The sequence below is a fragment of the Eptatretus burgeri genome, chromosome 2, assembly GCF_056783735.1.
Source record: "Eptatretus burgeri isolate ZD-2024b chromosome 2, Ebu_testis_v1, whole genome shotgun sequence".
Taxonomy (NCBI): domain Eukaryota; kingdom Metazoa; phylum Chordata; class Myxini; order Myxiniformes; family Myxinidae; genus Eptatretus; species Eptatretus burgeri.
Window position 1 is genome coordinate 156,148,859 of NC_140962.1, and position 21,604 is coordinate 156,170,462.

At 45.8% G+C, this 21,604-nt stretch overlaps 2 protein-coding genes across 2 annotated transcripts in view; one reads left to right on the forward strand and one right to left on the reverse strand.

The window, feature by feature from the left end:
- LOC147033654 (structural maintenance of chromosomes protein 1A-like) overlaps positions 1-21,604 on the reverse strand; it is a 183,764-nt gene that overhangs the window by 155,110 nt on the left and 7,050 nt on the right. The window contains exons 3-8 of the mRNA XM_085871737.1: positions 19,812-19,924; positions 19,456-19,659; positions 19,121-19,359; positions 16,930-17,185; positions 16,671-16,811; positions 16,378-16,460 (exon numbers count right to left, since the gene is read on the reverse strand). Coding sequence (XP_085727863.1) covers positions 16,378-16,460; positions 16,671-16,811; positions 16,930-17,185; positions 19,121-19,359; positions 19,456-19,659; positions 19,812-19,924 — 1,036 coding nt within the window. The remainder of the gene's footprint in view (positions 1-16,377; positions 16,461-16,670; positions 16,812-16,929; positions 17,186-19,120; positions 19,360-19,455; positions 19,660-19,811; positions 19,925-21,604) is intronic.
- Positions 1-21,604, forward strand: part of LOC147033655 (tubulin alpha chain-like) — a 497,880-nt gene that overhangs the window by 40,512 nt on the left and 435,764 nt on the right. The gene's annotated exons all lie outside the window — the stretch shown is intronic.

The window sequence follows — 21,604 nt, forward strand, 5'->3', positions numbered from 1 at the left end:
GCCCTTAGATCAACTGAGACACCCTTCGACTACAAGACTGTGTTTATTTTGTAGTTGTTCGGATCCATATGATGGTCGCAAACAAGAATGGAAGCTCATTCCAGTCAGGTCGATGGATTTTTCAGCCAAAGTTCTGACAGCATGTGACAGCTTCACTAATGACTGGGTGGATACGGTTCGTGCCCGTGTGCTGTATGCAATGGACTTACCAGCAGCAGATGCAGTCTATCATCAACTGTGCAGTGTCAACTTTAGAACGGGAAAACATGTTCCTCAAATCTTTGTGCCAAAGGATGGTCCACAAGCATCGAAACACACTTGAATGAGCCGTCGACCCAAGGATGTGATCAGAAATGAAGCTTTTCTGAAAGTAGCTGACTATTTGGAGCAAAACGATGATGAACAGATAACTGTCAACGACCTGGTTGAGAAAATGAAAGAATACACAGAACCAGAAGAATGCGAATGCGACCCGTACAGCTCCAAATACATGAAAAGTAAGATAAAGCAACACTTTGGTGATAAGATTGTCTTCACCGAGATAAATGGAAAACCCAATGTAGTCACATTTGTAAGCAATGCTGCACGGATCCTACAGGACTTCCATTACCAACAGAAACACCGTGTGTTGGATGAAACAATCCACATCATTGAGACCGCAGCAAAGCTAATTAAACAGGATATCAAGGATGTGAAGCAGTCCAATGATACCTATCCTACGTATAGCGAAATATCATCTGCTGAGGAGGGGGATGGATTACCTTCCTAAGTCTTTACAAACTTTTCTCAGCACATTGTTCATTGGACAGCACAATGAACCAAAGCTGGCATCAATCGGGCAGGCTATAATGCAAGCAACGCGTCCATGTGTGCTTTTAGTACCCCTCCAGGTTGGTCAAGGCGTCCAGTTGCATCATCATTTCCAGTCCAAATTTTTGATTGATACGCTCCATCGACATGGATTTTGCCTTTCCTATTCCGAAGTAAAGAAGTTTGAAAGGAGCACAGAAATGATGCAGGGAACAGATATACAAAACTGCACTCCGGAGCATTTCCTTCAGTATGCAGCGGATAATGTTGATCACAACATCAGAACCATTGATGGTAAAAACACATTCCATGGCATGGGCATTATTGTAGGAATTACACCAAAAACGACCACCACCAAACCAGTCAGAAGGATCAATGTAACCAACGAAGACATCAAAGCTGTTGGTGGTATCAACATAGAGCACTTTACCTACAACAGAAATATGGAATCAATGCACTACAAACACCTGACAAATCCAGACTTGGAGAAACCCTATGCAAAGCTTGATCTACTGTGAGAAGCATCACTGATGCTGAAGACTGCAACACCTTTGTGGTCCGGATTGATGCAGATCGTGTACAAAGGTGAACACCCTGGAGAATCATCCGTCATGTTCCTGCCCATGATAGACATGGATCCAAATGATTTGTCTTGCATATATTCAACCCTCAAGTTTGTCTGTTTGCATGCAGCTAGGTATAACTCCACCCAAATAATAACATTTGACCAGCCTCTGTAGTGGAAAGCGAGCCCGAAACAAGTCCACTAAACTCTGTGGTAGTTTATCTTGGAGGATTCCACATTGAAATGAGCTTCTTGGGTTGTATTGGTCATTTAATGGGAGGGTCTGGGCTGCATTAAGTTCTTCAGGTAATCTATGCTGACAATGCAGTAGGACATATACTTTCTGGCAAAGCAGTATCTCGAGCTGTGATGGGGCATCTCCTGGTAGATGCTGGTCTCAATGCACTTCTGATAGCTCAAGCACTCAGCCTTAACATCCCCACAGACGAATCAACACAGGAGCCATCTACATCAAGAGACACCATGTCAGTTGGTGACCAACCCTGTGACAGCAATTAAGCGGGAATCAGCAGGGAGGAGCAGTCAGAGCAAGACGAGATGTCCATGTTAACCGAGCTGATAAAAAATTTGCTCACGGGATCCATACCAGCTTCTGAAGTTGAAACAGATGAAGTACTGGTCAGGTTTGAGGATACCATTGCTAGCAAAAAGGAAAATCTTCAATCTCTGAGGACATCAAAGCCTTGGCTCCAGTATCTTGATATGATTAAGCTGCTACGAGGCTTCCTCACAGGGGAGAGAACAGGGAATTGGGCCCTGCACCTGCAAAGCCTATATGACATGCTGCCATATTTTGCAGCATCAGGACACAACCTGTACCTGAAATCAATACACCTGTATCTACAAAAGATGAGTAGATTGTCTGAACAACATCCCGCAGTTTACAGACATTTCTTAGAAGGACTACATGTTATCCGGCGTTCAGAGAGGTCTTGGGCTGGTTTTTCAACTGATTTGATCATCGAGCAATGTCTGATGCGCAGCATAAAGACAACTGGAGGCCTGACAAGAAGAAGAGGTTTGACTGAGGCCCAGCACATTATATGGGTACTCTCGACTCCCATATGTGCAGCGGTGAACATTGCTATGCAAGAGTTCACCAACATTCAGTATACAACAAGTGAACAGCATAAGGATGCTACATCAGCAAGGATGAAAAGAGATAGGCATGACTGTCAAGCTATTTTGCAGTATCTGTCTCAAAGAAACCCATTTAGCTCGGAATCCCCACTGCATAACATTGCAACTGGTGTTCTCGCTGGATCAGCTGTAGATGCATGTGATGCCAAGATGGTAGGCCAGGCAATCATAAAATCTATGGAAGGACACGCAGTGACAAGTGATTCCCTCAAAAAAAGGACCAGGCCATCACAATGGGTGTCAAACTAACTGCCAAGAAACGAGACGATGAAGTTCTCGTCGACGGCCAACTTCTGTTCCAGCGTTTGGTCGCTGCTGGTTCCAGGTGTGACGACTTGTCAAAGATCTTCAGTTTCGAACTATGCACGTACCCACCTGCTCTATTTGAATCAAATGGTTTCATGAGGCTAGCCAACAAAGCTAACCTTGCAGATGCATTGTGGACATCAGAGATTGCAGCTGCATCTGGTCCGACAACTGATGTGCAATATGTTCTAGATGGAGGTGCTTTGCTTCACCGGATACCATGGTCAAAAGCAGCTACGTGGGACAGTATCTGCAAGCAGTACACAAGTTACGTCAAACACAAATATGGCAAGGCCATAATAGTATTTGATGGATATTTGGATGGACCAAGCCCCAAAGATTGCACACATTTAAAGAGGAATGGTGGATGTGTAGGAGCAGAAGTACACTTCTCAAGCACAATGGCACTCCAGACTACAAAAGAAGAGTTCCTCTGTAACAAGAAGAACAAGCAGAGATTCATTAACATGCTGTCTCAGAGGCTCCAAGAAGAAGGGTGTGATGTATTCCATGCAAGAGGGGGCGCCAACCTCCTCATTATCAAAACAGCGATCGCATCATCTGCAAGAATGGACACGGTACTAATTGGCGATGACACAGATCTGTTGGTACTTTTGTGTCATCATGCAATCAACACGTCACACAATATCTTCTTTAGGCCAGAGCAGAAGACACACTCACAAAAAGTTCAATGATGCTGGAATATCAGAGAAACAAGATCGTTGCTAGGTGATGTTGTATGTGACTATCTACCTTTTGTACATGCTATCGCTGGTTGCGACACAACGTCTCGAGTGTTAGGCGTTGGAAAAAAGGTGCCATTACTTGAAATCAAGAAAGGCTCATACTTTGTAAAACAAGCATCTGTCTTCATGAAAAAAAGATGCCAAAAAAGAAGAAATTGTAGTAGCAGAACACGCAATGGTCTCGCTGTACAAAGGACGCCAAAGAGAACCTCTCAATGATCTGAGACTCCGCAAATTCTATGACAAAACCATTTCTCGAAAAGAGATGGTACAGCCTTAATCCTTGCCACCTACATCAGGGTCCTAACCATCAAATATCACAGTCTGCGGGTTTATCACCAAGTACAAGAATGGACCGATGATACAAGTCATTTACCGTGCAACGTTGTTTGCTGCGTCAGATCGTCGCGCGTACTGCAGGGACTGCCCTGTAGGCAGCCGCATCACGGGACCGCATTGGCGGCCCGTGCACCGTTGTTTGCTGTGTCAGATCGTCGCGCGTACTGCAGGGACTGCCGTGTAGGCAGCCGCATCAGGGACCGCATTGGCGGCCCATGCAACGTTGTTTGCTGCGTCAGATCATCGCGCGTGCTGCAGGGACTGCACTGGAGGCAGCCGCACAAGGAGACTGCATTTGCGCAGCCCATGCACCATTGTTCGCTGCGCCCATTTAAAAGGGGGAGACCTAGGACTGCGTGTGAGCAGCCGGCCACGTTCCCTGCCACCTGCATTGCATGAGCCAGAGACTGCATGCGAGCAGCCTGGCTCCCTGCTAACTGCTTTTCTCTTTGCAGAGTCCATTGATCCTGGGCCATGGTTTAGTGTAAAATTTGTAAGTTAAGGTTAAGATGTACTGTACAGATGAGTGCGCCCCCGGCATGTATGTCTCGCGCCGGCAATTTTATTTAAGTCGTCCGTATGAGTGGGTTTGTCTAGTTAGTTACTCAGCCCTCAGGTTATTTATTTTGGGGACACGAATACCATGAATGTCGCACTCTGGGATACGAAGGTAAAATGTACTAGGGGAGAACTACACATGATGGCACACGAAAATTTGACGACTCGGGACGAGTCTGTAAAAAGGGGAGGGGTTAGTGTTACGGCTGTGGAAATTCGCATTACACCATGAAGGGCCCATTGGTGAGATATATCTAAGTACATGTGTAGTTAGCCCCAAATCCGTTGTCTGGAGGGAATTTATGTGATTCATTCGGGCTGCGACGCTTTGAGATAGCCGTTTTTCTGTTCTATCTTTATTTTGAACCAACCACGTCTCAACCGCCATCACACAACAACCACCTTAACCACCACACCAGCCATCGTCACCAACTACAACCACGCTCCAACCCTCAGACAACAACACGCCAACAGCCACGACCTTTACCTTCACAACTTAATCCCGCAAACATCGCATCACCGTCATTCCCAAACGGCACCATAACCATCAAACCACCACCGATAAACCCTCCACCACCCTCACCTCTCTCCTTCTACGGCCATTCCCGCACCACCTGTGAAAACTGAGCGTCGGGCTGTCTTGGGCTCGTTCAGCGATACGCACCGAGCCGCGAGCGCAAATAACAGCCTTTCCGAGGGAGAATTCGGATCAGGAACGCTACACGCCCACTTCTGATCCGTCCAATTAGCAAGCGCGGAGCGGCTTGGCCCCGCCTCCAGGCGCGTCTGTGTGAAATCGATATATGCAAATTCTAGGATCAGGGTAGGTTTACGCCGACTTTTCCTCCGTCCAATTGGCGAGCGTGGCTCCGCCCCCGAGGTCATCCTGATCCGGATATTTGCATATTGTTTTCTCCTGCCGGCCTATAAAACGGCGAGCGCAAGGCGAATCGTGGCAGAGTGTGGCAGTAGCAGTGTGTGTCGGCAGGGCAGAGTGAGCCGAGTCATCGGTGTGGGAGAGAGTGGAGTCGGGTGGCGAAGTCATCGGTGTGGCATAGAGTTGGGTTCTGCAGTCGGCTGAGGAGAGTTGCGGGAAGAGGCAAAGGAGCTCGGGTCCGAGGCGAGAAGGACGGCAGTCGGTAACGAGGTCGCGGTGTGAGATCGCTCGTCGCGGGACCCAAGCCAGCCAGCCATTCTCCTCCCCCAGGGCATCAACAATTCCCCCTTTCCCCCGCGCTGAGATAGTGCAAAAAGGGGGCCCCGTTCCCACCCCACTTCAAATGTCGTGCCAACGAAACCCGCCAAGGAGCACGGAGTCGGGGCACAGCCACGCGGCCACATCTGCGGCTCGTCCGCCACGCGTCACGAGGACGCGGGTAGGACCCCCCCCCCCGGTCTCGCGGACCTGGCCGCTCCTCCAGGTCACGCGCACATATTGGCCTCCAGGCATGTTTGCCCCCTTGTCTATGAGGGTGGCTTCTTTCCTTTGCTTTTGAGTAAATGTGTGTTGGCGCCGTCTGTAAAGTAGAAGTGTATAAGTGTTGCCGTGTGTACGCGTATTCGGTAGTAACTCTGCGTCATTGTTTCTTTTGTTTTAACTGCTATATGTGCATTTTGACTCTTTGGCTGTATATGTGTGCTTTTCGTGTGTCGCATAATAAATGTGAATTGTGTGAACTGTTTTCCCGTTTCGCTTCGTCTTTTCTTTATTGACCCTGCATCCTGCTTCACGTCAAGGGTTCGTCGTGGGCTTAATACGCCCGGTAATTAATCTGAACCATCCAGGTCGGCGATAACACCGCTCGGTTATCCCAATAGCACGGAACGGGCCGCTTGGGCAGCCCGTGTCCGGAGTCGACCTGCGGCGAGGTGCGATCGCCCGGTCGACCAATCGCGCAGGTACTTAGGTAGATCGAATTTGGCGAGCGACCCTATAATGCGCGGGTGGGCAATTGGCACGATCGTGGTGAGGTTAAACCCCCACCCTTGACTAGCTCCCGGCATTGATCCGAGAGGGTCACGACTGAATTGTCCATCCGATGGGCGACGTGCCGCGATTCGAGTCACGTGGCCGTCCGCACGCTGGCGGGCGTGAATTCGCAACAATATACATACGTATATATATATACATATATACATATATATATATATATATACATATATACATATATACATATATACATATACATATACATATATTGTGCTGTAGAACTCACTTTCTCTGAGACACTAGTTTCACCGAAAACGATGAAATGCGCAGATTATGAATACCAGATACGGATACCGGATGAGACGAGATACGCGTGTCCTAACGCAATCTCACAAGTAGTAAGTGATCCTGCAGCACACAACAAAGGAGCTTCATGTACGTCGAAGATTTCTTGATAAAATATAATGGTTTATGCGTGGAAGGATATTTCACATCATTCATTGTACATTGAAATCAATTACGAGGACATTAGGAGACAATGGACAAAACGACACAGGATGTGGGACACTGGGATCTGAACCTGGGACCCCAGCACAATGAGCTACGGATGCACCAAACAGGCAAACACCGTCCGTCTACTCTCTCGAGTTATTGTAGTGTGTGGCAAGTTCTTGAGTTCAAGTGTTTACTCACTTTCCTGAGGACCTGTCGTGATTTTTAGCACAGAGGGCCACACCAAGATTCCTCCATCTTATTCGGTCTTGGACAATCCTCCCCGCACACCTCAGTGCAATTCCCATATGTTATTAAAGTTAATTTTCAGCAATACTCCTCCATGCATTACTTTGTCTCCCCCTTCTTTTTCCCCACTGGTGTCCAAAGCATGGCTTCTTTAGTCAAATGCTCCTCTTCCTTTCTCCTTGCATGTCATACCCATTGCCATCTTTGTTCTTTGGCCTGTGCCACAATGTCACTCTCTCAAACCCTCCACACTATTTCCTCATTTCTTACCCTATTTGGCTGGGAAAATCATGAAAATCCTTCTCAAACATCATTAGTGGAAGACCGGCAATGTGCACTCCATTTCCTTGTCATTAGCTCCATCACCGAAGGTGGACGGAAGTTATGTTTTCAATTGTTTGTCTGTCTGTGAGCAGGATGTATCAAAAAGTTGTGGACAGATTCGGATGAAACTTGGTGGATAGGTTGGGTGTGTGACATGGGCAAATTGATTCGATTTTGATGAAGAAAATCTAAGTTAGGACCTCCTGAGTATACCCTGAAATTTTGGTGTCGATCGGCCCAAGATTCTTAGAGCAGTTAACAGACATGCAGACACCACTCTGTATTATACATGAGATCGAGCATCAGTGTGTCTGTGTACAAGATCAATCACCGAATAATCAAACTAAGGCCTTAGTTATTTTATAACTTGGTTTACGGATTCGCCGACGGTGTATTTGCCGAAATGAAATATAAATATAAAACACATGTTTTGCCTTTTATATTTATACATTTTCCGCCGAAGGTGCAAAAGTTTCAAAACCCGAAATGTAAACGTCAGCATTTATTTTCAAAATATAATTTCGTGCACGCGCGCCAAAATGCCGAGTCACCTTTAACCAAACTGCACAGTCGTCTTCGGTCATGGCGTCTGAGCAGTGGCCAGCGTGGTTCAGATTGACTGTGGTTTCTGGGGTGAAAGTGATTGTTAAGAAGTATGTCAGCGGTATAAATTTGAGTGACTGTATTGGTGATTTAATCACGCAACATCTTCATGATGAATATTCTGGCCGAACAATTGCATCAATTCAGTGCAGCCGCAGGGATGATTCGCAGGCGACTCTTGATCGTGCCGATTTTGTTTCTATCGAAAGTTGTACACCGCTGTTCGTATTGAAAGATTTCGGTGCCAAGTACGTCAAAGTTTCCCTGCGAGATGCTGATATTCAGCCTTCAACAGACCAGAAATCAGCCTTTGATGTGCTCATGGGGATGGGGAGATGATACGATCAGATGCCCACTGAAAAGTAAGAACTGGTAATGGCTCTGATTGACCGTTTTGAGCGTGTTGACTCCTCATAGATACCTTTTTTAATCATATCCAGCACTATGCACTGATGTGCACGCACACATATGCGAATTGGACAGTAATTTTCTCAGCATTGTTTCCATTTGTTTGATGATCCAACAGGTTTCTATAAGAAAAACATGCCAGACTATATTGTAAAGACAAGTTTTAATCCTTCTTTATTGTTTTTCACGTCAGATGGTACAGTGAACATGGGCATCCTGCATTTGAATGGTCTTCCATCTTCAATGTTTTCTTAGATCCTTCTGGTCCGGGATTTATATCCCCCCCCCCCACCTACCCTTGTCTTTTCCATGGAACAACCGAAAAAAATCATTAAAATGTATAATTTCTAAAAATTGAAATTATATTTATATTTCGACCTACCGACTCTACATTTTAGCTGAAGAACTGCGTAAACCAAGTTATAAAATAAGTAAGGCCTAACTGATAATTAATGCAATGAAACATTGGTGCACCACATTGATATTGCAGCACTCGAGGAAAGATCAAAATATCAGGAGGAAAGAAACGACACGGGATCTTCCAGGGAGACGGCCTTTCACCCCTTCTGTTTTGCTTGACCCTGGACTCACTGAGCAACCTCATTAACAAGCAAGAGCCTTACTTTTAGATCCCTTACTATATTGGAACATACCCTTTAGACCAAGGGTCGGCAATGTGTGGCATGCGTACCATGAGTGGCACCCGCATTAAAAAATCTAATCAAGTTGAACAAAAACCAGATTAATAACGATGTTAGACTTCTTCGTCAATCTATAAAATAAAAACTAAAAACAACAGCTTTCATTGGTTGACATAATTTGGAGCCTTTTTAAGGAAAGAGTCAAGTTTGGATTGTGTGCCACTACAAATCGAATATCTCCCAATAACATAACTGTCGTATATGATCATCATGCTTTGGCTGATCGATCAGGAGGATCATCTTCAGAGCGAAGTATCTCAATAATCTTATCGGCGAGATTAAAAACATGGCATAGATTCTTCTTCGTTAGCTCCTTCAATTCCTCATGCTGCTGGCAATGGATATACGTACCGTAAGGATATATAGTATGCGCGCGACACACAAAGTAAACGAGGACGGGACGACGTAAGCACGCCATGAAGTCACAGCACTCACGGATGTGCTAATAATTACTTAAACTCGCCGAGTGACGTAGGTGTGGAACCATTCGATCAGAGCACGTCTCCCCAATAAATTTAAAATACGAATAATGGTGACTGCTTGCACTACATTACGTTTAGCACGTCCAGCCGATCTTGATCCGCAGGAAATCTTGCGATAAGTGCCACGATCACGCGTTTTCCCCTCAAAAAAAAATAAAAATCAAGGTTGGATGTGCGTTCATTTCAACCCTCTTGGGAGACAAATACGGATTTGGTTTACGTAAAGACCATGCTGTTTGGACTTTGTTGTGAGATCAAGTAACCAACGACGTTTTCAGACAAAGGATGAGAAACACGACAAGGATGAGCCAGACAAGGCCATGTCAATCAAACGAGCCACGGTGAGCTACGGAAAGCAAAGCAGTGTCTTTACTACCATCTGTGTCAGCAAAAAACAGATCAAGCCACAGAGGGAAGTTACAAAATCCCACGATGCGTTACAAAACATGGAAGGCCATCTACAGACGGGGAATCTATCAAAGAGGCTTTTCTCAGTTGTTCAGATGTTTTGTTCAATGGTTTGCCCAATGAAGACACAATCATCTCCAGAATCAATGACGTACCTGTGGTGTTAGAAGAGTCCGCGGTATCTCGTGCCATGCTCGATGAGAGTGTGCACCACCGGTGGTGATGTAATTGAGAAACTTGGTGGACAGGTTGGGTGTGTGATAAATGATGCACCACCGGTTAGCAGTTGTTGTGAGATACTGCAACTCAGAAGAAGTTTGAGAAGAGCTATACTGCCTCAAGCCCATGTATGGCACGACAACAGGGAAGATATAGCGAAGACATTTGTTAATCGTTTTGAGGAAAGAGGAATTGACATTGGAAAAAATATTTTCTGTGACAACAGACGGTGCCCCTACTATGGTCGAAAAACAAAAGGGATTTTTAAGGATCGTTGTGGTTCAAAATGGCCACCTGACGGGAAATTTTCATTGTATTATATTCATCAAGAGAATCTTTGTGCCACAATTTCAATTTCTGAGTTTGATAATGTGATGACCATGGCAGTGAAGATTATGAATTTTCTTGTTGCTCGATCTGCCTTGATGCACCTCGGCAGTTTCAAGCTATGCTTGAGGACGTGTACAGTGCGTACAAGGACATTCCGCTTCACAGCAATGTCCGTTGGCTAAGCCGTGGGAATGTTTTGGCATGCTTTGTGGACCGTCTTGATGCAATCAAGCTCTTTATGTCAGAAAAAGGACCAAAATAAAAAATATGAAAAAACACGAAATTGTAAGATCTGCCTTTTAATATTGTTACGATGGTGGAAATTCACAGTACATCACTCAGGTTCCCCAGAGATCAGTTATTTCAATAAGTAAGTGTTTCAGGATAGGAATCCCCCACCGATGTGTAAAGGGATTTATTCGTGTGCCGGGCTGTGAATCTTTGAGTTAGCCGTTATTCTTTTTCTATCTTTTATTTTAAACAAAAAACATCTCCTAAACAACAACTATACAGCCACGCCACCACCACCACAATTCCAACAACTCGACAGCCATGCCACCTCCACCACAATGCCAACAACTCAACCACCACGCCATCCTCACCACAGTGCCATCAACATTGCGACACCATCACGCCCGCCTGAGCGACAGCGGCAAAGTGCCGCCGATACGAACTCGTGGCGCGACAGGAGGAACCACATTCCAGCCTCCGTGTGCAGTCAGCCGTTTCGCATAAACGGATCAAAACGGGCTCTGCCTTGGAAAAAGCCAGCCAATGGGAACGTCCGTGTGCAGACAGCCGTGAAACGGCTGATTTGCATAAACGGATCAAAACGGGCTTTGCCTTGGAAAAAGCCAGCCAATCGGAACGTCCGTGTGCAGACAGCCGTGAAACGGCTGATTTGCATAAACGGATCAAAACGGGCTCTGCCGTGGAAAAAGCCAGCCAATCAGAGCTGAAAGGGGCAGAGCCAGCCTGGGGTGAAGGTTCAAAGGTGAAAGGGGGAAGGCACCGATTTTGGGTGGCGAAGCCTACAGCGGTTTCTCCCATTGGGGCTATAAAAAGGCGCGATGGGACGCCGACACGGGCAGTTGGTGGCAAAGCTGGCGAGCAGTTGGTGGTGAATCTGGCGAGCGGAGGTGGTTGTTCGTCGTTGTACACGGTTCGTTCACCGGTGGAGCTTGGAGTCGTCGGAGCTAGCGGCAGCATCAGAGCATGGGGTCCGGGTAGACAGCCCTGATACGGTCGGGCGACGCCGAGGAGTGAACGGGGTCTCGAGGAGCATAAACTCTGAAAGAGCAAGGAACCCGTTCGCTCCTCCGAAGCGTCGCCGGCCAGGCTCGCCAAAAAGGGGCCGCGACGAAGCCGGGCCACCGAGGCCGACCAAGCAGCCGTACAAGCTGCTCGTCAAGCCGCCCAAGCGACTGGCGCGTTCGCGACGCACCAGATCGAACGGAGACACCAGGGGTCGCCGATCCGAAGACCATCGAGACGCCACCAGGGCGGCCAGGTAACCTGCCCGGCGTCGCCTGGCAAGATGAGCCTTTCGGTCATCCCGGCTCTGAGGAATATTAAAGGCTTACGAGCCCGTGTCTTTTCTTTCTTGGGTTTTTGTATGAAAGTCTGTGGCGCCTTGTCTCGAAGTAGAATTGTAAGTACGTGCTTGTACATGCCGAATAGAAATCGGCTGTAGGCGTTTGCTCGTTTCTTGTCCCCATCCCCTCATTCATCGATTGCATGCCTACTGCAAATAAATGCCCCCATTGTTGAATGTGAACCTGCTCGTTGCATCCCTTCCTGTATTGATGGCCATGGTGCGCTCGGGATATTAACTGGCTATTAAGGCTGATAAAAGTGATCATTTGCTCCGACGGGATTTGGCGATTTAAAACCGCTCGGCTTCGCACACGAAACGAGCACGCTTAAGCGGCTCGTTTTCGTACAAGTCCCGTCGAGGTATAAACTCTCGGTATTTCTGTCCGCGCGAATAATTCGGTAAATCGATAATTCGGCGATCCACCCTGTAGCGCGTGGACAGAATAATTTGCAAGTTTATGATGCGTTAAGGCATCCATGACTGGATTTTGGGGTTGGTCCGGAAAGTTACGACTGGATTGTCACCTTCAGTGGGCGCGACCACGATTGGGCTGAAGCAGCCGTTCGCGGAGGAAACCCACAACAATATATTTTTTATTAATGAAGCTGCTAAAATGTAAGTAGGACTACTATTTATGTTTAAAATGTATCAATGGCACGCTAATCCGTAAATAAGGAAGAATAAGATAACCACTGGCACTCCACTTCTAAAAGGTTGCTGACCCCTGCTTTAGACTTTTACACCCCGTAAGACTTCAACATCCATTGTGCACTCTTTAGACCCGTTCTTCATTGCATGGCCCACGAGCCACTGACGGTCTCTGGTGGCCTTAAGTGTGGCCCTTGACATGTGGTCGATAATACAAAATGTCAAAACACCCCCATCATCATCCAACATATATGCCTGGTGTTGGCTTAATGGTTAGGGTGGTGGGCTTGGGATCCTAGGATCCTGAATTCAAATCCCCCTCGGCTGTTGAATTAATACCAGGTGGGGTTGACTCTGCCGATCATCCTTCCGAGGTCGGCAAAATGAGTGCCAGCTTGCTGGTATCCTGTGGCGGATTGGTGACCCGTCCAGGAAAATGCTTCAGCAGCACCAACACTCTGCACAGAGTATGGTCCCAATTGATGGATGGATGGATAATTATCTGCCATAAATGCTATCAAATTGACCCAATGGTTTCAAATTTCAAAAAAATTACGCTTGCAGCCCAGTTAACCACAACGAAGAAGAGTATGTGGAGGTGGGGCCTAATTGCAGCCATTTTGGAGTTCTGAAGCCGGTGTGGCGGCTCACACACTTTTTTTTTTGTATACCTTAAGAGCTTTTGTACACCTTGAGAGCTAAAGGCCCGGTCACACCTTGACGTTTTAGCCAGCGATGGCAACGTATTAAAATGTATGTAAAACGCTGGCTGACGTTGAACTTTTGATGTTTTTTTTTAAGATTCGGACGTATTCATAACGAGTTGGTCGTATGCATAACATATTAGTAATGGACACAGAACGTTTCGTTGTGTTATAGATAACTTATACCAACGAATGCTGAACCTGTTGTTGGCCTACACAACCGATGCCCAACGATAGTCTAACTTCGGCATAGCGCGTTGCACGCATCGCCGACGATGTCGTGACGTAGCCTATTAAAAGGCTGACGCACAACGATTCGAATCATAACTGCCGTAGAAATGGAAGTGACAACATCGCGGTCCCACCTTGGCGATCTTGCCAGCGTATGCCGACCTAAGAAAAATGTGTCTAAAACGTTGGGGCATGTCAAATACGGTATGAGTAAGTTTGGTATACGTGAGTACAACGCTAAAGTATGCTATCATACGTCGTAGTAAGTAGAGTACGTCAAGAAATTTTAAACATGTTCAAAATTTTACGACGTACTCGGCGTATGACACACGTTCCGCATGCGATGGGGATAAGTTTTACACACGATATGTGGACGCTTACACACGTCCACAAAGGCTACTTATAAGCTACTCATAAGTCGAAACACGTCGCGGTAATGTCTTTTTTACGCGAAACTTATTTCTAACTTATGTTTGACATGCTTTGAACCAATTCTTTACGTAGTCCCAACACACATCGACGTATGTAGATGTATTCCAATGACGTCTTCCGGTCAACAACAAAAAAAAATGAATGTGTTTCTAGCTTACAACTGCCATATAAAGACGTGTTCCCAGCGGTTTTGGGAATTGGTATATAAAAATGCTGCTCATAAAAGGGGAACCCAACAGTGTTTTCGAGTTCCTTTTTGAGTCGATGTCCATGTCAGCAGTAACAGTATCAGTATTAGTATTAGTAGTAGTAGTAGTAGTTTGTTCATGTTGGCAGTAGTATGTGAGTGTGAGGGGGAGGGTGTGGGTTATGATGGATCGTCCTTGTGTCCGCGTGTCCACGGGTAGGTTCATAGGCTGCCACTCAACGATTTAAATGGCTGCATCTCCACTATTGAAAGTAGACGCTTGCGCTCAACAATTGGATTTTTTTTACACTCAACGACTTTTAAACGGTACCACTCAGCTAGTTTCATTGTTTACAATGAACGATTTAAATTGCTGTCACTCGCCTTTGTTTTTTGACGCTGGCGCTCGGAAATTTTAATCGTTTCTATTGAACGTGTTAAATCGCTCAAACCCCACTATTGAAAGTAGACGCTTGCGCTCAACAAATGGAGATTTTTTTACACTCAACGACTTTTAAACGGCACCACTCTGCTATTTTCATTGTTTACAATGAACGATTTTAATTGCTGTCACTCGCCTTTGTTTTTTGACGCTGGGGTTTTGAAATTTGAAGCGTTTCTTCTGAACGTGTTAAAACGCTCAAACTCGACTATTTTAAATAGACGCTGCCGATGGACAATTGGAATCATAGCCAAGCTAGACATCGAAGTGTGAACATCCTCGTCATGCCGAAGAAAAGTTTGAAGAATGCTGCAAATAAGTGTCCTGGCCATGGCCGTGGACGCTGACGCAAGGACGATCCATTATACCGACGTCTTTCAGCCTATGAGTAACTTAAAAGTAACGTCTGTCGATGTGTGGCAACGATCGCGTAACGTGCCAACAACACGTTAATCATAGGTTAGAAATAAGTTTCGGGTACGCTAAACATTACCTCGGCGTGTCTCAACTTATGATTAACTTACAAGTAGCATGTGTTGACGTCTGTCAACGATCGCAGACCGTGCATACAACTTGTGGCCAGCGTAGCGGAACGTGTGAGTCATACGCCGGCATACGTCGTGAAATTTCAAGCATGAAAAAATTTGAGGACAACCGAAAAGTACAACGTTTAAAGCCAACGTACAACGACGTATGGCAGTGTTTTTCAGCGTGCTCTCAATGTTATCAAAACTTACCCATAACGTATTCAACGTGTGCCAGCGTTTTAGAAAAAGGATTCAAAAATCGGCATACGTTGGCTAAAACGTCAAGGTGTGACCGGGCCTTAACACACAACACACATCAAGGGGGCACGAGACAAGAGGGGCGGGAGTGGGAGGGACAAAATAGTGGGGAACAGACACATTAGGAGATCTGTGGAAGGGAGAGGGATGGGACACACTGATAGCTTATCGGCAAAAGTGCCCCCCCGCCCGCCCCAAACCAATCGTGTAGATCACCGCTTTAGACCCTCGAGACGAACACCACACAAACATCTACCGAGTCTTCTCGCAATATGTACACTATACCTTTTTCAGCAAGTAATGCACAAACTCCACATTGCAAGAAGACTCCATAGATGTTTTTGTGGTGTGCGTCTAAAAGTGTCCTTTTTCAACAAATAATGTGCACACTCAACCCACCCAGAGGGTAGGTGCTCTGTAAGTGTGCAATAAACCCTAAAAAATAAATAAATAAGAATGAACATCGAGTCTTGCTCATGAAGGCAAATGTTAATAAACTCCGGCAGCAGGTAGAATAACTGATGAGATCAACAGGACTCTCATCGAGGTATGCTAACCACTGTGGGAAGCAAGGAGAAGCTGACGTTTGGGTGTTAACCCTTTGTCGAAGCAAAATAAAGTTAACACCCAAAATATCAGCTACTCCTTGCTTCCCACAGCGTTTAGCTTACCTCGATGACGTTCCATCGATTTCGTCCATGAATCTCTGATAAATCCCACCTGTTCATGTCCAGATAGTGCTGCAAGTCGTCGACCCTTTTCTGGTATTCATCAGTCTCATGCCTCTTATACTTGATCAAATCCTGCAGGTTGACAAGATTTTCAAAGCAAGTTTTCTGTATGTTTAATTGGTGTGAACGACCAATCATATACAGTGTGCAACACCACAATACGGAATGCACCAAGGAATGGCAGGATGGAAGAGACATAACAATGAAGTGCATTTAATTGTTTTGTCTTTGGGGGAGACAGAATGACCTGAACTGTGGTCCCATGTGGAAGTAAACACAAACCTGAATTTCTTTTCTCTTTCTCTGCTCCACATCCAGTTTGTCTTTCATGGTCATTTGCTCTCGCTGCAGCTTTTCAAGTTCCTGGCCCACTGCTCCTTTCTTGCTCGTCGCTTCACCCTTCAGCCAATAGTATTGCTGCATCTGACGATACAAGGACATCAAAATATCAGAAATGTGGGCAACAGGAAAAATAGTTATGATCAGGGCTAAAAATTCAGGATGAGATGATTGATCGATTCTGTTCCGCATTGACACTCACCTGCTCTTCATTCAAGCCAAGACCGCTCGCCTCCACGCTCTCCTTCGCCAGAAGTTCCTCAAAGTCCTTGAAACTTTGTTCAATCGAGGCCAGCTCCTCCTCATAGTCCTTACTGGCTTCACGACGCAGAGAGACTTCTTGCGCAGCTTTCTGCATCGAAATTTGTGCAGTCTTGAGCCTGTTCTGCTGGTGGGTGCTCCTCCCGCGTGTGTGGATATACTCTGATCTCAACTTGAAGACCTCCGTTTCTTTTGCCCTGTTGCCAGGAATGAAAATTACAGGAGAAAACGTCACTCCTCGTATTATCAAAGGCAATCCAGGAAGGGTAATTGTCCACCACTTTAATATATGCCTTTACTTGCACATGCACACGTGTTTATCATCATCTTCCTGAAAGCTTCAAGTGGAACACTGGCTCATTCCTGTTCAATTTGCCAACGTAAATCTTGAATGGTTCTCAGTCTCGTCTCGACTGGGCTGTTGATTTAAGGTACCCCCACAAGAGGATATCAGGCACAGTTATGGAACATCTACTGACTCGCAATGGAACATCTCCAAATTGAGAAATGAGATTTTCTTTTTTTGTACTATTTTTGTACGCTCAATACTTACGTCCTTATACGCTCGTATAAGGATGAACAAACAGAACATATTACAAAGGGAGCAGGAGACAAGTTGAGGCAAGAGAGGGAAGCAAAGACTTCAGGAGATCTATGGAAGAGGGAGGGATGGGGTGGGGTCCACGGGGTAAATGAGGAAGACACTACCAGGACTTTCGATGTGATGTGGGAACAGGCCCTTCACGAGTGATGGCGCACGAGCATTATGGGCACTCCTCCCATCCTGGGGGAACCAGGTTTGATCATCAAATCCCATGTCTGTTCGTTTTGGAGCAAGAAAATTGCTTCTCATTTGTTGATATCGCTCAGACATCATGACAGTTTACTCACGAGCAGAAGATAAATAAATAAATGGCCCGGGGACTCTGGCCGAAGAAATGCCACAACACAGTGTGACACGTTCGCCGTGTAAGGGTCCTTGGTGGAACAGCTCAAAATTTTCTTCTGCCCAAAATTGGATGTTGTACTTGTTCACATCACCTGAGAGCTGGAAACGAGCTTCATCTCACGTGATTAATCTCTCAATAAACATGTCATCCTCCTTGCTCATCCAAAGAAATGTTTCAACGAAATTCCATCCTGCTTCGTTTTATCAATATCACAAAGTTCCTGAACCACTTGAATGTTGTACGGAAACGTGTGCAAGTCATCAATCAGCATGCTTTAAAGGGATGCTCTCTATCTGTTCAATGCCTGTGACGGTTTTCTTGTAGAACGACTTGAACTACGCTCAATAGCGACACACATGACTGCGATATCGTGAGGAGGAAGCAAGGCAGTTTCACTCAACATTTTAGCATAGAAAGCGTTGTGTGTTCCTATGAGGATATTTTATGAACATTGTAAATTATTTAAAAGCCTTTTTGAACAAAACTTGAAGTAGTTCCAGGATCCTTGCTTTTTCGATATTTGTCCACTTATCCGTCGTTACTAAATCTCACATGAGTCGTTTATAATCTGCAATGGAAAACAAATAATAAATTGGCATCATTTCAGAATTTACTCAAACTTTGAATGTATCAGTTACTTCTTCTGCGTCGGAGTGGCGACCCGTCAAGGGTTGTGCCCAATAGCCCAGGAGACTGCTGAGGCAGCACAGACGCTCTGTACAGAGCATGGCCTGATGGACTGCACTGGAGTTATTTCTTGGCCACCCTGTACTTCCTCGATTTATCCATTGTCTGCCGATGTCCTTATAATTAATGTAAAACTATACATATAATGTTCAAGATCCTTCATAAGCCTTATAATCAAGACAATAGGAAAAAACAAAATAAAATGTAAAGTGTGTGTAAAGTGGCATTTCAAGCATCTGTCATGGACACCTGTTTCTATCTGCCTTCGGGGTTCGGCAGCAAGACAGAATTAGCTGAGATGGTCTACTTGACGGGGGAACCTGTACACCGTGTGATACCAAACATTAAACTCTACAAGTACATTCGACATGGTTGTAAAGTCCTAGTGTTCCAGCAGTGGACTGGAGTAAAGGACGCTTGATGTAAATCAGAGACCTCGATGTGAACAGAACAGTGGAAAGACCAGAACAAAGACCGATTATATAAAGTCCCCACTTGACTCTTTTGTCCAGCAGGTGATGCTCGCGGTTCAACTTCCCCAACTCTTTCTTGTGCGTTTGCCAGTCATCGTCAAGGCTCTTGACTCGATTCTGCACCTCCCTGTGGTTTTCCGAGGCCTGGTCGTGTTCACGATTCAGGTCGAGTATGGAACGCTCGTTGTGGAATATCAGGAAAAGGTTTACCTGTTCCTTCGCCGCATGAAGCTCATCACGCAGGGCACAATATTGTCTGGCCTGCAGGACAAGAGGTCACCACACACAATCATCTCACGTACCAACGACCAAAAGCGGAGCCTGTTGCGTACATTTTTGCCCGAGTTTGTGTCCTACCTCGTTCCGTTCCTGTTTTGCTTTCTTCTTCTCGACATTCAAGTTATTCTTGCGGTAATAGTAAAGTTGTGTCTCTGCATCTGCCTGCAGCAACTCGCGTTGACGCTGTTGGTATTCCTCAACCACCTCACTGGATCTGCTGATCTCCTCGAACAGCTGCGTGCGTTCCTTGGGACTCTTCAGCGCAATGGACTCAACGGCACCCTACCCGCCATGAAACAGTAAAAGTGACATTGGAGACAATAATCCTCATCTGGCTCCTTAACGCACGGCTATGCTGGATCCATTCAGGATAAAGGAGCAAACACAATGATTAATTTATAACAGACTGGATGACCGATGCTCTCGTACATTACCTGATAAACCAAAAAGTTCTTGGTCTTCGCGAGGACCCCAATCTTTGCTAGCTCAGCAATGTATTCACGGGATGTCATTACCACGCCATTAACACGGTATTCAGAAGACGAGCCTTCATGGTACATGGATAGAAAAATGATAATGCAATCATTTCAAACAAGTGAACAATTTTGTATCGTTGAAGAGTGTCAACGAACAAATATTACAACACTATAACGACAACTGCATTCGGAGTGCAAACCTCCACCAGGCTGAACAGTTTACATTTTGTATAACACTGATAGGCTGGATCTGGATCCAGATGCAAACCAAAATGGAATTGGCTTGTTCTCGTCACCAAACCAACTGATCCACCAAGTTTTGCCACAAGTCGTCCACAAGTTTTTGAAATATCGTGTTATACATCATTTTTCACCTCATCTCAGTTTGGCACCGAAACATCAAGCTTCTTCAAATGGTAGTGGAGTGAAGAAATCCCGTAAGGTTACGACACGAGTCGAGAAAAATCGTGATTTTCGACAAGTTGCATGGAGGGATGAATGTAGCGCCGGTCGGCCATGAGTATCATGTTAACAAGTCTTCCATACGCACCATTAGTTCAAGCCAGACTTTCTGGCGTTTGTAACAGATAAAGGCCATTACCCTGACCAGGTGCTCAACGCTGATGAAACGGGGATTTTGTACAAGAAAATAGGGGTAACAGGATGTACGGTACATCTCCAAGGAGCTGCAATCAGCACATGGGTTCCAGTTTTTCAAGGATCTTCTTACACTTCTTTTTTGTGGAAATGCATCCGGAGTCTAACTGAAAACTTTTAGTGCCATGACATCACAAACAGCTGCGTTGTCTCAATTAACTCCTCTCGCACCCCCCCCCCACCCCACCTCAGCCCGTGAACTAAAAAAATTAAAATAAAAACCTATAAAGTATTTGTTCGTATGTTAAGTTCCGTGGGCACATCCCCCTTTCCACATTTATCCCATAAGGTCTTCATCTTGTGCAACATGATATTGCTGAGTGTGCCGTTTTCCAGGAACCTAACCCAACTTTTGATGAGGGTTCACTGCACAACTGTGTTCATAATGACAGGGTAACGTTAACAGGATGGCCTTGAGGTACACCGACCCAGCTACAAGCTGTCATCGCAGTGTTTCACAAACAGGGTGATTCATCAATGTGTGTGCCGTCCCACGAATGGACGTTAAACTGAGCATCCCAACTGCCAGCATTCGTTGGTGGACGTTAAAGATCTCACGGTGTCCTTTACAAAAAGTAGGCAAGCTATCGCCGGCACCCTCAACAAATTACAAATTCCTATCCTAACTTACGGGGGGGGGGGGGGGGAGGGGGGGTACAGCATCAGATTAACAGCCGTTCCCTCGGTCACTGATGCGAACCCGTAGCCTTGTGCTGCATTAGACAAAAAGGAGGAAAGGGTGCTCCATGGTGCAAAGTCCTTGGCAGTACTGCATCTGATAGGAAGTTCAACAAAAACGGCACTAGGTAGAGCACATACTGTACTCCGCCAGGCTGGTTTACGTTTGGTATCCCACCGATAGACCAGATCCAGATCTTCAACAAAATCGAATCAGTTCGACCCCATCACACACCCAACCTGTCCACAAAGTTTCATTCAAATCCGTCCGTAATTTTTTTTGGATATCTTTCTCACAGATTATAATCAGGAGTGAAAACACAACTTCTGCCCACCTTCGGTGGTGGAGGGAACAAGAATCATAACTCGAACCCTTACGCGTTGCATTTGGAGCAAGTGTGCCCCACTGATGAGTA